The sequence below is a fragment of the Drosophila obscura genome, unplaced genomic scaffold, assembly GCF_018151105.1.
Source record: "Drosophila obscura isolate BZ-5 IFL unplaced genomic scaffold, ASM1815110v1 contig_73, whole genome shotgun sequence".
Taxonomy (NCBI): Eukaryota; Metazoa; Arthropoda; class Insecta; order Diptera; family Drosophilidae; genus Drosophila; species Drosophila obscura.
Genome location: NW_024542865.1, coordinates 1,806,980 through 1,818,458, shown reverse-complemented (window position 1 = coordinate 1,818,458; position 11,479 = coordinate 1,806,980). Strand labels below are relative to the sequence as shown.

The 11,479-nt window shown below is 52.4% G+C and overlaps 3 protein-coding genes across 4 annotated transcripts; 2 read left to right on the top strand and 1 right to left on the bottom strand.

The window, feature by feature from the left end:
* The first annotated feature begins 5 nt into the window (after nt 1–5).
* LOC111065095 lies at nt 6–1,664 on the top strand. The gene is made up of 2 exons (XM_022353073.2): nt 6–157; nt 223–1,664. The coding sequence occupies exons 1-2, from the start codon at nt 74–76 to the stop codon at nt 772–774; spliced, it is 636 nt and encodes a 211-aa protein (XP_022208765.2). The 5' UTR covers nt 6–73; the 3' UTR covers nt 775–1,664.
* LOC111064995 lies at nt 1,586–10,585 on the bottom strand. Its single transcript, XM_041595487.1, has 7 exons — nt 9,335–10,585; nt 7,903–9,148; nt 6,963–7,383; nt 6,364–6,896; nt 2,441–2,802; nt 2,172–2,361; nt 1,586–2,086 (listed from the first exon to the last, which is right to left on the bottom strand). Exons 1-7 carry the CDS (start codon nt 10,568–10,570, stop codon nt 1,923–1,925), a joined length of 4,152 nt encoding a protein of 1,383 aa, XP_041451421.1. The 5' UTR covers nt 10,571–10,585; the 3' UTR covers nt 1,586–1,922.
* LOC111065093 lies at nt 3,357–5,709 on the top strand. Of its 2 annotated transcripts, XM_041595550.1 has the most exons (3): nt 3,357–4,623; nt 4,689–5,381; nt 5,421–5,709. In XM_041595550.1, the coding sequence occupies exons 1-2, from the start codon at nt 3,587–3,589 to the stop codon at nt 5,335–5,337; spliced, it is 1,686 nt and encodes a 561-aa protein (XP_041451484.1). In that variant the 5' UTR covers nt 3,357–3,586; the 3' UTR covers nt 5,338–5,381; nt 5,421–5,709. The 2 variants fall into 2 exon arrangements, with proteins under 2 accessions (XP_041451484.1, XP_022208764.1); XM_022353072.2 differs by having other exon boundaries at nt 4,689–5,594.
* Nucleotides 10,586–11,479: the final 894 nt, after the last annotated feature.

The window sequence follows — 11,479 nt, the reverse complement described above, 5'->3', positions numbered from 1 at the left end:
ATCGATAGTGCCCTCGATGGTTTGACACCTCTACAAAAGAAAATAAGAGGAAATTCCCGCAGATTTTCACGGCATGAGACCGCCGCAACCCAGCAGTATCATCAGCAATCACATTTTTCTGACCCACAACAACGACTACGGTCGCAGCATAGAGAAGGTGGGTGCACAAGTCAACACAAGCATTTATGTGCTCCTCCAAATTCATAAAATTCTTTCCCCTAGCTATGCGAACGTGTCACGCTCCGTGACAAGCGAGTGCTGTTCATCTCGAGCCGCATTGACGATCTGTCGAATGTGGCCGGTGAATGGAATGGCCGCGAGGCCATCGTCAAGGGTCGTATTACGCCGTTCAGGCTGACTGACATCGAGAGTACGCCGCAAAAACTGCTGGACATACATGATGAATACCAGCCATCTCACGGCCTGCCCGATCTCATTGTGTTTGACTTGCATTCCGTAATTGCGGAGCTGCTGCAGCGACCCCTGCTGCAGCAGTGCTCCACCGACAAGCTGGTGCGCCACATTGCCAAATGTTCGGCGTCCTTTGCCAATTATCGTGAGCTGCTCTGCAGTGAGTGGCTCGGCGGCAAGTCGGTGGATGATAGTGGGCACAGTGGAGTGGACACTGTAGTGGTCATGTCGCAGGAATCGTATCCCATGACGCCGGCACAGTTTAAGCTGCTGATGGGCCTCTATTACTGTGGCAACGAATGCTACACAAGCTTCTCCAAGCTCTCCACCCAGATCTCGCTGTCGCAGGGACTAAACGTCTAACCGGATAGAATGTGCGCCGGAACGTGCCTTGGACGTGTCACCGTGTCGTCGTCCCCTTAACAACTAGTTCCTTCAACAAACACATACTCGTACTCGTACTCGTGCATATCCCCCCGCTATCCACAGCGACAGTTCTTGGAAGCAGCTGTTAGCAGATAGATTATCCATATATATATATACATTATAAATAGGTACTCGTAGACATTTACCCCTCGAGCAAACAAACAAAACCTACATGGCATCCATGCAAACTGTTTATACACAAAACGAAAACCACATGAATCGAATCATCGATTGGAGGAGGCCCAAGACTTGAAGACTTAAATCTAAAAAATTAAACATTACCAAACGAAACACACACACACACACACACAAAAAACAAGTATAATGTAATTGTAATATACATACAAGCATATATTTAACAACATTATACATACATGCATATATACACATGAATTCCAATGAAAATTTACAATGCTTTGCAGTCTTTGAATCTGGTGGGCCTTTCGTGGGCCTTTCGGCTGGATGAGCACACACCTCTTGCTGCAATTTGCGGATTGATCGGAGCACTGCAAGCTGTCGAAGATAAAGTAAACAAAGCACAGAGGCGTCAAACAGTCTCCAAACTCCAAGGCTTTCGTCTCTGGAAGCTGATAGCTGGGAGTGGGGTGGCAGCCGTCGCGTTCGCCTCTCTTAGGGACGAGCTGTATGCACATTTCTTTGACCCACCAGACAAGAGGCTTGTGCGGGCGAGGATCTGCAGCAGTGCTAACCCCAGAGCAGCCAACCCCACAGATATCCAAACTATATGACATAATGATATATTACGAATATTACGAATTTATTTCCTAATCGCGATTAAAACTACAAAAAAAAATGTGTGTATAAATAAGATATAAATTCGAATATACAAAATGTGTAAAACAGCTTAATAAGTTAAACTAAATTTAAATCTCAGCAGCAGATGAAATTAGTTCGATTCGATGAGTAATTGCTTGAGGAATGTGCATATATATATTCCTAAGATGCGATCGAGATTTCCGATGCTTAAAAGCTAAACACAAAAACAAAAAAAGGAACTAATAATTGTGTGTATAAAGCCCCAACCCTGACCCCAGAGTGACTCAAGCAGAGACCAGAGACCGCTCTTAAATGTAGTCCAGCATTCCGCTGACAATCTCGAAGGCATCCCGCGCTGTCGGCTCTATGGCGCTGCTGGGCAGCAGGTAGCCATGCACCCCATTATCCGCCAGTTGGATTGTATAGCTAAAGGGTATGCCGATCTCGTACGCGGCAAAGGCATCAGCGCAGCCTGACAAGAAAATAAAACCAAAAAAATAAATAAAAATACTTGCGGATGAGTGCAAATCCAAACTGGAAGGAAGGTTTATGCTCACCGGAACGCTGCTCGATTAGATCATTGGAGGCGTCTACTTTGTAGCGCGATTTGCTGCCCTTCTTGCGCAGGCCATCGGTGCCCACCATGGCCACGTCCAGAAAGTCATCCAAGCGCTCCGAATTAAATGTGGAATTCGTCTTCACCGGATACGAGACCACTTGGCCGTACGCCTGCAGCGAAATGTAAAGCTGCGGGGGTGGGGGGGGGAAGCGAGAACCTTAATCCAGGCAACCGTTTATAAAGGAAGAAGGCGAACCGAACACCCACCTTGATTTGTGTGCGTTGATCCATGAGAAAATCGGAGACGGCCTTGGTCTCGGGTTCCGAGAAGGGTGCGGGTCCTGCATAGAACTCATTGCAGGGCGCCTTGGAGCTGCCCCGCTTGCCCCAGTGGTACAGCCAATTGCGGTCAAGATCCACGCCGTGGCAGACCTTATCCTGGCCGCGTTTCGGTTGCAGCCACGTCATGGCCGAGTCGAGCAGTCCGCCTGGGGCGCGTGCCAAATGCTGAGAGCGCGACTTCTTCCAGAACCGATCGTACTCGTGGCTATACGCATATCCATCAGGATTCAGCACGGGCATTATGTACCACGTGGTGTTCCGTATAAGCTCCAGCTCCTCGTTGTTTTCTAAAAAATTGAATGGGAATAAAGACGAAATTAAACTACAGATACATATTGCATTTTGTTCGGAGGTGGAACTGTGCCGTGCGATACGATACGATACCAAAAGTTCCATCTCTAGCTTTTAGCATAAGCCGCTCTCTGAGAGCGCAGAACTCTATCAACTTTGTCGCTTGAGATGAATTTAGTAATAAAATGACGTCGTACGTTGTGGAGGACCATGATGAAATTATACAAGGTGATTAATTCCCGCAACGCGCTTCTTTCGGGGCTTATTTTGCTCGTACAAATGTAAATACTGTAAAATACTTCGCTGTGATTGCATGTGTGTGCGTATGAATAAGGCCGCAAAGAGAGGGAATGACTTGCATCATTTCTCTCGGCTCTCACAGACACAAGAGCTTGAGTGACAAAGCACTCTTGTTGTTGCTGTTTTTGTTGTCTGCTTGGTCCTCGAAAGAGAGCAGATGCGGTGGTGATGACGTCACTGCCTACGCTGCGCCTGCGAGCTGCGCAATCAGTTAATTGCGAATCTAATTGACATTTCATTCGATTTGAAATGTTTCTCCAATCAAAATGGCCTTTGCTTTAGTCGTATCCTGAGTTTCCTCCCGACAGAACCCAGAAAACAAAAAAAACATCAATCAACCGGAGATCCGGAGATCCGGAGACCCACACCCACAGAGTTTCCCAACAACCAACAAAATTGAACGTGCAACCAAAGCAACCACCAACTGAGGCCGCGAACGGAGGGGAGGATCCCTGTGCTGGTCGCTCCTGCTGCTGGGCAATGGCAGCCAAAACTGGTCCCTGGCGTCCCCCGGCGATGATGGACTACAGCTTGGGCATGGCCATGCGCCACCTGTGCACATCGTCGCAGTGTCCGTGCAGAAAGTGCAGGGCACGCCACATGTCGCAGGCCAGAGCTCCTGCAGGCACGGGCAACGGCACAGGCAACGGCACAGGCAACGGCAACGGGCCAGCCAGAGGAACTCCACCAGCGTGCAGCGGACGAAGCAGTCCCGGCCCCATCCACAACATCGAATCCAGGCACATGAACTTCACCGGCAAGAACACGTTCGGCGAGCGGGACAGCAGTCTGCCGCAGGGCAGAATAAGGCCGGAGGTGGACGACATCACATGCAATGCGGCCGCTGTGCTATCGTCGTCGTATGTGCGCCACTCGAATCTCCGCGACACATTTGGGGTGCAGGTGCCGCACGGCACCGGCGATTTGGTTGGCCCCGGCCACGGCCTCTGCAGTGCGGACATGCGCTGTGACGAGAGCTGCGGCTATGGGACGGGCTGTGCCGCCGGCTGCGCAAGTCGCAGGCAGCCGGGCACACCGCCAGCCAGAGTCGAGGGCAGCGGCTTCAGTGGCAGCGGCCTGGCGCTCGCCGCAGCAGCGTCCAGCGCCTGCGGCGGCAGGATAAGCGCATTCGATGGCAGCGGCTTTGGGGCACCAAACGGTTCCGGCGGCGGCGTAAGCGGCTGCGGCAGGAGAGAGTTTGGTTACAGTGTCACCAGCAGTGGACTCGGCGGCGCCAGCAGCCTAGTCCGTGGAGGTGGCAGCGGTTTCATCGGTGGCCCGGGCAGCGTCTCACGAGCGGGCGCCAGTCTAACCGGTGGCGTAGGCCCCGGCGGATATGGACGGGGTCGGGGTTTCGTAGAGATCGAAGAGGCCACGGCTGGTGGTGGACGCCCGCCACCGGGTGCTGGTAGAGAGCCCAACAATACGCTCCGCGGCCCCGTGGGCATTGATTTGTTTCGGAACGAAGGCATCAACCTCGCACTCACCTTCATGATCGAGATCATGGGCGTGCTCATGTGAGTATCTGAGCGTCAGTAGATCCCCTCAGTCTCCTGATTCCCTGTCTCCTGTCCCCTCTTAGCTTCTTTGCCGTCTGCACCATCAGCTTCTGGATCACACTGGGCTACTATGTCGTCAAGCTATTGGTGGACTTGAAGAACGCGGACAAGCGCGTGAAGACGGCCGTGGCCATACTGGTGGGCCTGCTGCTGATTGCCTTTCTGGTGACGCTGGTCACGAACCGCGAGGGGGGCTTCTGCTGCCGCAAGAGTCGGCCCAAGGCCAAGAGCAGGTGGAGCCTCAACTGTTGTCCCAGGCTCAAGGGTTTGATCGGCAGCTGCCCCAAGCACAAGCCCAAGGCCAAAGCAAAGGTTGTGGTAGTGCCCGTCTGCCCCAAGCCAAAGCCACCCGCATGCCCCAAGTGCAAGGCGACCCCGAAATGTCCCGCGTGCAAGGCAACCAAACCGGCGAGCTGCAACGTCAAGCCAGTGGCCTGCAAGCAGAAGGCCAAGCCAGCGCCCATCAAGGTGGGCAAAAAGCCCGTCAAATGCTGGCTGGGCAAGTGCAACATCAAGGCCACTTCGTGCCCCAAGAAAGTGCGCTACACGGACAAGCAGGGACGTGCCATATTCCAGAACTCCAAGCGGTATGCCATACCCTGTGAAATGAAGCAGCCGCCGACGGTGCTTATCTGGCTAAGGGATCTCATTTTGAATCTGCTGGGCTACTGATGGCCGAATCACGAGAAGCGAACACGAGAAGGGCCAACGAGAAGGGACAACGAGAAGCGAACACGAGAAGGGACAACGAGAAGGGACAACGAGAAGGGACAACGAGAAGGGACAACGAGAAGGGACAACGAGAAGGGACAACGAGAAGGGAACGGAAACGGGGGATCAGGAAAGCGGAACAAACCAAAATTTTGAAGTTTCAATAAACACTCTAGTTGGCATGGAACGAACGGGGCTTAAGTGGTGGCCATGGAGGTGTGGCTTCAACTGGGGGGGATGGCCAACCTGAGTGGGATCCATGTCTTGGTCGGTCTGTTTCGGTTCACCGAACCATATACATTGCTTGGGCATGAGACAGCAAAGTCGGGCACGATTCCAGTTGCACAATCGAATTGTAGGTATATCTGGGACAGTCCGGGAGACTTGTACCGAAACCTGGGCCCAAAAGCAACGCTCTCGATGTTGGGAATCAATTTTATATTCCTAAACTTAATACTCCTGATCTAAATATCCATCCATAACCCGAAAAAAGCTAAGAATATATTCAGAAAATTAAAGCTGAAGTCAATTCAATGATCATCGCATAAGAAAGGGTCCATTGCAGCTATAAGGATGCTAATTTAATGCTAAAGAATAGAAAAAGGTATCCAAGAAGATCACCAAAAAGATCCATTAAGATCCAGTAATTCTCGTACTTAGATATCCGAAGTATACTCGAAATGGGACTCAAAATATTTTAGCATCTATTCTTGAGAATACGAATGGGCTATAGCAAAGACTATGCAACACCAAAGACTGTGTATTACGGAGAAGTAAATCTCTTTTCTCCTTTTTTTTGTTGGATTTAGTGGACCGATTCTGCCCAAGGCATTGACCGCACAGACGAAGCCGAAGTAACGGCCCGAGTGAGAATCGAAGTACCACGAGACCACGTTGAAATGGAATTTATAGAATTCTACAGTCTTTGGTTATAAATTAAATGAGAGAAAATACGCGGATATTTTGGGGCTTCTTCTTTCTACTCACTGCTGGTTTTCATCAGTCGCAGCAGCTCGGAGATCATCCAGGTGGCCGTCGCGGGCCCAATCCAGGCCAGGCCATGTGCGCCCGCCTCCACAAAGACGGCATTCGCCTGGCCAGACTTGCGCTTGCGCTTGGGCCTCTTGTAGCCCGTGGCCGTGGCATTGGCTGCACTGGCCGCCGATTGCTTGGACTCGATTTTGACGACAATCAGGGGACGACCCTCGTAGGAGCGTCCAATGTGAATGAGCTCGACCAGCTGCGGATGCCGCATGCGCATCGTTTCCAGATACTGGACAATCTCGTCGTGTGTGTGATAGCGATTCCAGGTCATGCCTGGCTTCGACTGGGATGGCGATGGCCGCGATGGACGCTTCAGTGCGATGGGTGTGGTGTGCAGATAGTCCTCCTTCGATTGCTCATAGGCAATGGCCTTGCCCACATCGAAGATGAGCACCTCATGGGCAATGCCCTCGTAGTTGAGTGTGCCCTGGAAGTCCACCAGTATTTTGGGCGGCACCAGGACATCGGTGAGGCCTCTGGCAGGCGAATTATTAATTATTTTTTTAAAGATTTTACTCTCTGCGGCTAAGCTCTGTTCTCACCTGAGACTGGGACCCTTGAGCCAGTGCATCTTGACGCCATCCTCGCCCTTCTTGAACTCCTCCAGGACACGCACCTGTGCCTCATCCTGCGGCTTTAAGCGCCAAATCTGATACTTCTCGTAGCTTATCCTGCGCGGCATATCCGGCTTCGTGGTGGTCGTTGTCGTCCCTTTGGTCGTCGTCATTCTGGTGACCAGCGCCTGCAGCAGGGGATTCGCTGTCGTTGTGCCCGTCGTGTTGACTATGTGATGGGCGAGTATGCCAATCCAATTTTGGGGATTCCTCAGCGGATCCACAATCGTCAGTATGGGCACCTGAGCAGTCGGTTGGCTGGTTGTCGTCGATGTGGTCGTCGTTGAGGTGGTGCTGCGTCGTCGCACTTTCCGCTTGGGCTTCGCATCGAACCAGCTATAAAACCATTCTGGAAGCGCATAAAAGTGGATCGCATTTTAGGTTTATTGAAGAAAGAATGGAGTGCAGAAAGCGTGACACACAGAATAAACTGCCCACATGCAACCAGCAACCATCAACCACTTGAGGGTCGTTCTACCTATTGATTAACGGTGGGTCTTGGCTCTGGCTCTGGCTCTGTCTTTTGGTTAGGTTGGAGGGGGCAAAGTGCCTACCAGTTGGGTAGGTTTCTTTCCCCCATGCCCCAGAGTCTTTGCAAGCAACCGAGGTGCGCTGCCGCATGTCGAATCGACTTCATATTGATTTGTGTGTAAACTTTTGGGCTCATTTGAACTTTAAATCGAATTAAATTGTTACAAATTAATGCCACTAAAATCATACAAAAAGAGAAGGAACGTTGTGAGTCGCTTCTGTGGCCGCGACTCTACTTTTATACCCGTACTCAGCAGTAACATTGCTTCGCTTTATCTTCAGGTATCGACACAAATCGATCCCTTGATCGATTCATGAATTCTGTACATATACTCACTGTCATAATCATCTTCATCGGCATCCATGGGCGCTGTTGTTGTCGTTGTTGTCGTCTTGCCAAAGCCAAACCAGGACTCCAGCCAGCCGGCGGGCTCTTCGGTGGGCGCTGGCACTGGCACCACTGTGGTGGTGCTGCCAATTTTCTTGGTGCGTCGCCCCGGACCAAACCAGGAGCCAAACCAACTGCCCAGGCTGCTGCTGCTGCTGCCATCCTCCTCCTGCTCCTCATCCTCGTCCTCATCTTCCCCGTCCTCGGACTGAGCATAGGCCTCGTTGCTATGGGCGCTGTGGTAGAGCGTGTAGCTGGGATATTTGGTATACTTTGTGGGCTGCACCTTGTGAGCCTCCTCCTCGTCCTCATCGTTGGACGCTGACGTTGATGGACTGCCAAAGCCCAAGTCCATTAGGCGTGACATGGCCACTTGAACGGGATAGAAGATCATGCGAAAGAAGCCACCGATGCCACCAGAATCATCATCATCGTAGTCGTCCTCCTCCTCCTCGGAGGAGGCAGCAGCAGCAGCAGGCGGCCTTCTACGTATGCGTATCCGCTTCTTCTTGGCCATGCTGTTCTTTGTGCTGGACAACTCTTCCCCCTCCAGCTCCGTGCTTGTGGGGGAGAGTGTCGTCTCCGTCTCCTCCATGGCCCCAAAGTCGGCGCCCTCCTCCGCCGAGCTGCTGTCCTCCTTGAGATCTTCGGGACTGCTGCTGCTGGTCGTTTGTGCCGCCTGTTCCGGCTCTTTTTCATCACCAGCGTCATCCTCGTAGTAGAACGCATCCTCCTCCTCCGCATCATCATCATCATCATCGTAATCCCCGCCAGACATTAGTTCGAATATATCAAAAGGCGACGTGCCCTTCTTTGCCTTTGCTTTTGTCTTTATCTTTGATTTGTTCTGTTTCTTTGGTTGGATTTTGTTCTGATCTGGCAGAGGATTATGCTCCTTGGCTGCTGCTGCAGCTGCTGCTGTACTGTGATTCCCGTGCAGCAGATGGACAGCATGTGACAGATGCAACACTCCAGTGGCCACACCAGCACCGCCTGCCGCTGGCTCACCGCCCACTTGCGGCGTGGTTTGCGGCTTTTGCTTGGGTTGGGATTTGGTTTTGGTTTTGGTTTTGCTGCTGCTGCTGCTACTGCCCTTGGGTCGCCTTGGCCTTGAGCTGCCAGATCCTCCGCCCCTTCTGCGGGATCTGCTTGATTCTGCTGCTCCTCCTCCTCCGACAACAGTGGCTGATGCTGCCTTCAGTGGGACTGATCTTTCGAGGGAGGGCCTTACTTTAGCTGTGGATCCTTTAACAGCTGCTGCTCCTGCGACTGCTGCTGCTCTTCCTTCATCGACTGATCCTTTTGCTGCTGCTGCTGCTCCTTCTGCTGCTGCTGCTCCTTCTGCTGCTGCTGCTCCTTCCACTCCCCGACGACGTCTCACATGGGCCTGGGGCTGAGTTTTCTGATAATGCTGCTGATATCCCCGATTGTTCCCAAATGAATGCTGACTGAAAATATTCGCCCCCGTTGAGGTGGTGGCCAGCGGCATGTGTGGCTTCTCCAGCTGTGTGGATGTGGATCCTGGCGGTGGTCTTGTTGTCGTTGTTGTTGTCGTGCCGCTGCTGCTGCTGCTTGGTCGCTTGCCCAGTATAATGAGCGGCGAAGCTGGCTGGTGTACCGGCTCCTTGGTGCTGTTGCCTCTCCGCTTGTGTCCAGGCCGCGGCCGCCGTTTGATTGGATTCGGATTTGGCCTCTTCTTCTTGCGCTTCTTGCGCTTTGTGTTGGACGTCTTGGGTCTCCTTGTGGTGGTGCTGGTGGTGCTGGTGGTGCTGCTGCCTTTGTGATGCAACTTCAACACCTGATCGTTGACGGTGGTTATGGGTCCGCTGGTCACCATCACTGGTGGCGGTCGATGCTGTGGCTTTGGCAGCTTATTTGTGGCACCTGGCTGTGTCCTTTTTGGCTTCTGCAGCCGTATGATCTGTGGCCGTGCCGTCACTCCTCCGCCCAGTCCTTGGCCGTTTGGCTTTAGGCTCGGCGTGGAGAGCACAGTGCCTGGGGGCGGCTGCTGCTGCTGGCACTGCTTCTCGTAGCGCTGCCGCAGTGCCAGCAGGTCCGCATCATACTGTGCCTTGGTCACATAGATGGCTATGCCGGAGCTGCTATCGTTGCGGGACTGGGATGCCTGCGATCCCTCGCCCACCTGGCTGATGGCATAGACAATGCCTGTGGCTGGATTGGTAAAGAAAATGGGAAAATTCGCTTGTCCCGAGGAGGAGCTGGTTGGCTGCGGTGTGGGCTGCTTTATCTCCAGCAGCTGACTCTGCACATGCATCAGATCTGGCTCGTGCTGCTGCTCCACGGACTCGAACACATATGGCAGCTGCTGCTGCTGCTGCTGCTGCTGCTGCTGATCCTCCGCTTGCTCCTGAACTTCCTGGCTAAACAATTGAAAATCCAACTCCGTGGCTGGCGGCTCGAAACGTATCGAGGTCTCTGCGTGCTGGTATCGCGGCACAAAGCGCTGCTCCGAGCGCCGATCGCGATGCCACAGGCTGTCGTACTCCTCGGCACTGGGATGGTAGCCAAAATCGTAGGCCAGACACGGCCAGAGGTTGGCCAAGGCCAAGAGCAGCTTGACCACCATGTGACCGCCATTATGGCCACTAGATGCCATCACTCTCTCTCTCGCTCCCTCTCTGTCTCTGTCTCTTTTTCTCTGGCACTCTCTTTACCGCGCGCGCGCGCTCGTCTCTTCACTCTTCACTCTTCAAAAGCGGGGAAGTTCTCTTTGAGGCGTGCGCGACCGTTTGGCTGCGAGTCTGTTTAATAAATGAAACAACGCGACGGCGGCCCAGCCACAGCGACCCAACTTAACCGGCAGGCCCCAGCCGCAGCTCCAGCCCCAGTGACAGCCGGAGAAAGCCCCCTCCCAGCCATTTGGCCATTCTATTGCCTCCCCCCAACCACCCATGCCACCCATCCTACATGAGTTTCGGCTGCTTGGCTTTTGGCCCCGTCGTAACGTTTCAGTGAAGATGATGGCACCGCTGCCATCTCTCCATCTCCTCCACACCCCCCTCCGCTCGTTGCGACCTGTCGAATGTTCTCGCAGGGAAGGGCAGGTGTAGGGAGTAGGAGTAGGAGTAGCAGGCAGGGGAGTAGAAGGGGTAGAAGGGGTAGGAATGCCACTTAATGCCGCTTAACTGGCCTTGCGACAGTTATCGAAGCATTGCAAATTGCCGATCTAATCATACATAGACGGCAGACAGACTCTGCTCTTGTCTAACGAGGCACAGTGGCCACCAAGTCCAAGTCCAACTCAAACCCATCCTCCAGCCCCAGTGTAAGATTTTCTATAAATATTGCCAGGGAAAATCGAACGATGGAAGTTTATAATTATTTTGGTACATATGTTATACATACATAACATACTTATTTTTATAAAAAATATTCCCAAGAATATTCCCAGATGTGGGATTATGTTTATATATAAATGGCATATAAATACCATCGCAAGATTTACGCTTTAAAACTATTAAAAATTTATAAAAATGTCTGCAAATATTCATACGATTTCTGTAGG

What these genes read in the sequence shown, in the direction of transcription:
- LOC111065095 (XM_022353073.2), top strand. Translation starts at nt 74, where the DNA reads ATGAGACCGCCGCAACCCAGCAGTATCATCAGCAATCACATTTTTCTG. An exon ending in ACGGTCGCAGCATAGAGAAG is followed by an intron (nt 158 to 222) that starts GTGGGTGCACAA and finishes TCTTTCCCCTAG; the next exon opens with CTATGCGAACGTGTCACGCT.
- LOC111065093 (XM_041595550.1), top strand. Translation starts at nt 3,587, where the DNA reads ATGGCAGCCAAAACTGGTCCCTGGCGTCCCCCGGCGATGATGGACTAC. An exon ending in GAGATCATGGGCGTGCTCAT is followed by an intron (nt 4,624 to 4,688) that starts GTGAGTATCTGA and finishes GTCCCCTCTTAG; the next exon opens with CTTCTTTGCCGTCTGCACCA.
- LOC111064995 (XM_041595487.1), bottom strand. Translation starts at nt 10,570, where the DNA reads ATGGCATCTAGTGGCCATAATGGCGGTCACATGGTGGTCAAGCTGCTC. An exon ending in ATCAACGCACACAAATCAAG is followed by an intron (nt 2,362 to 2,440) that starts GTGGGTGTTCGG and finishes CCACCCCCGCAG; the next exon opens with CTTTACATTTCGCTGCAGGC. An exon ending in TCTAATCGAGCAGCGTTCCG is followed by an intron (nt 2,087 to 2,171) that starts GTGAGCATAAAC and finishes TTTTCTTGTCAG; the next exon opens with GCTGCGCTGATGCCTTTGCC.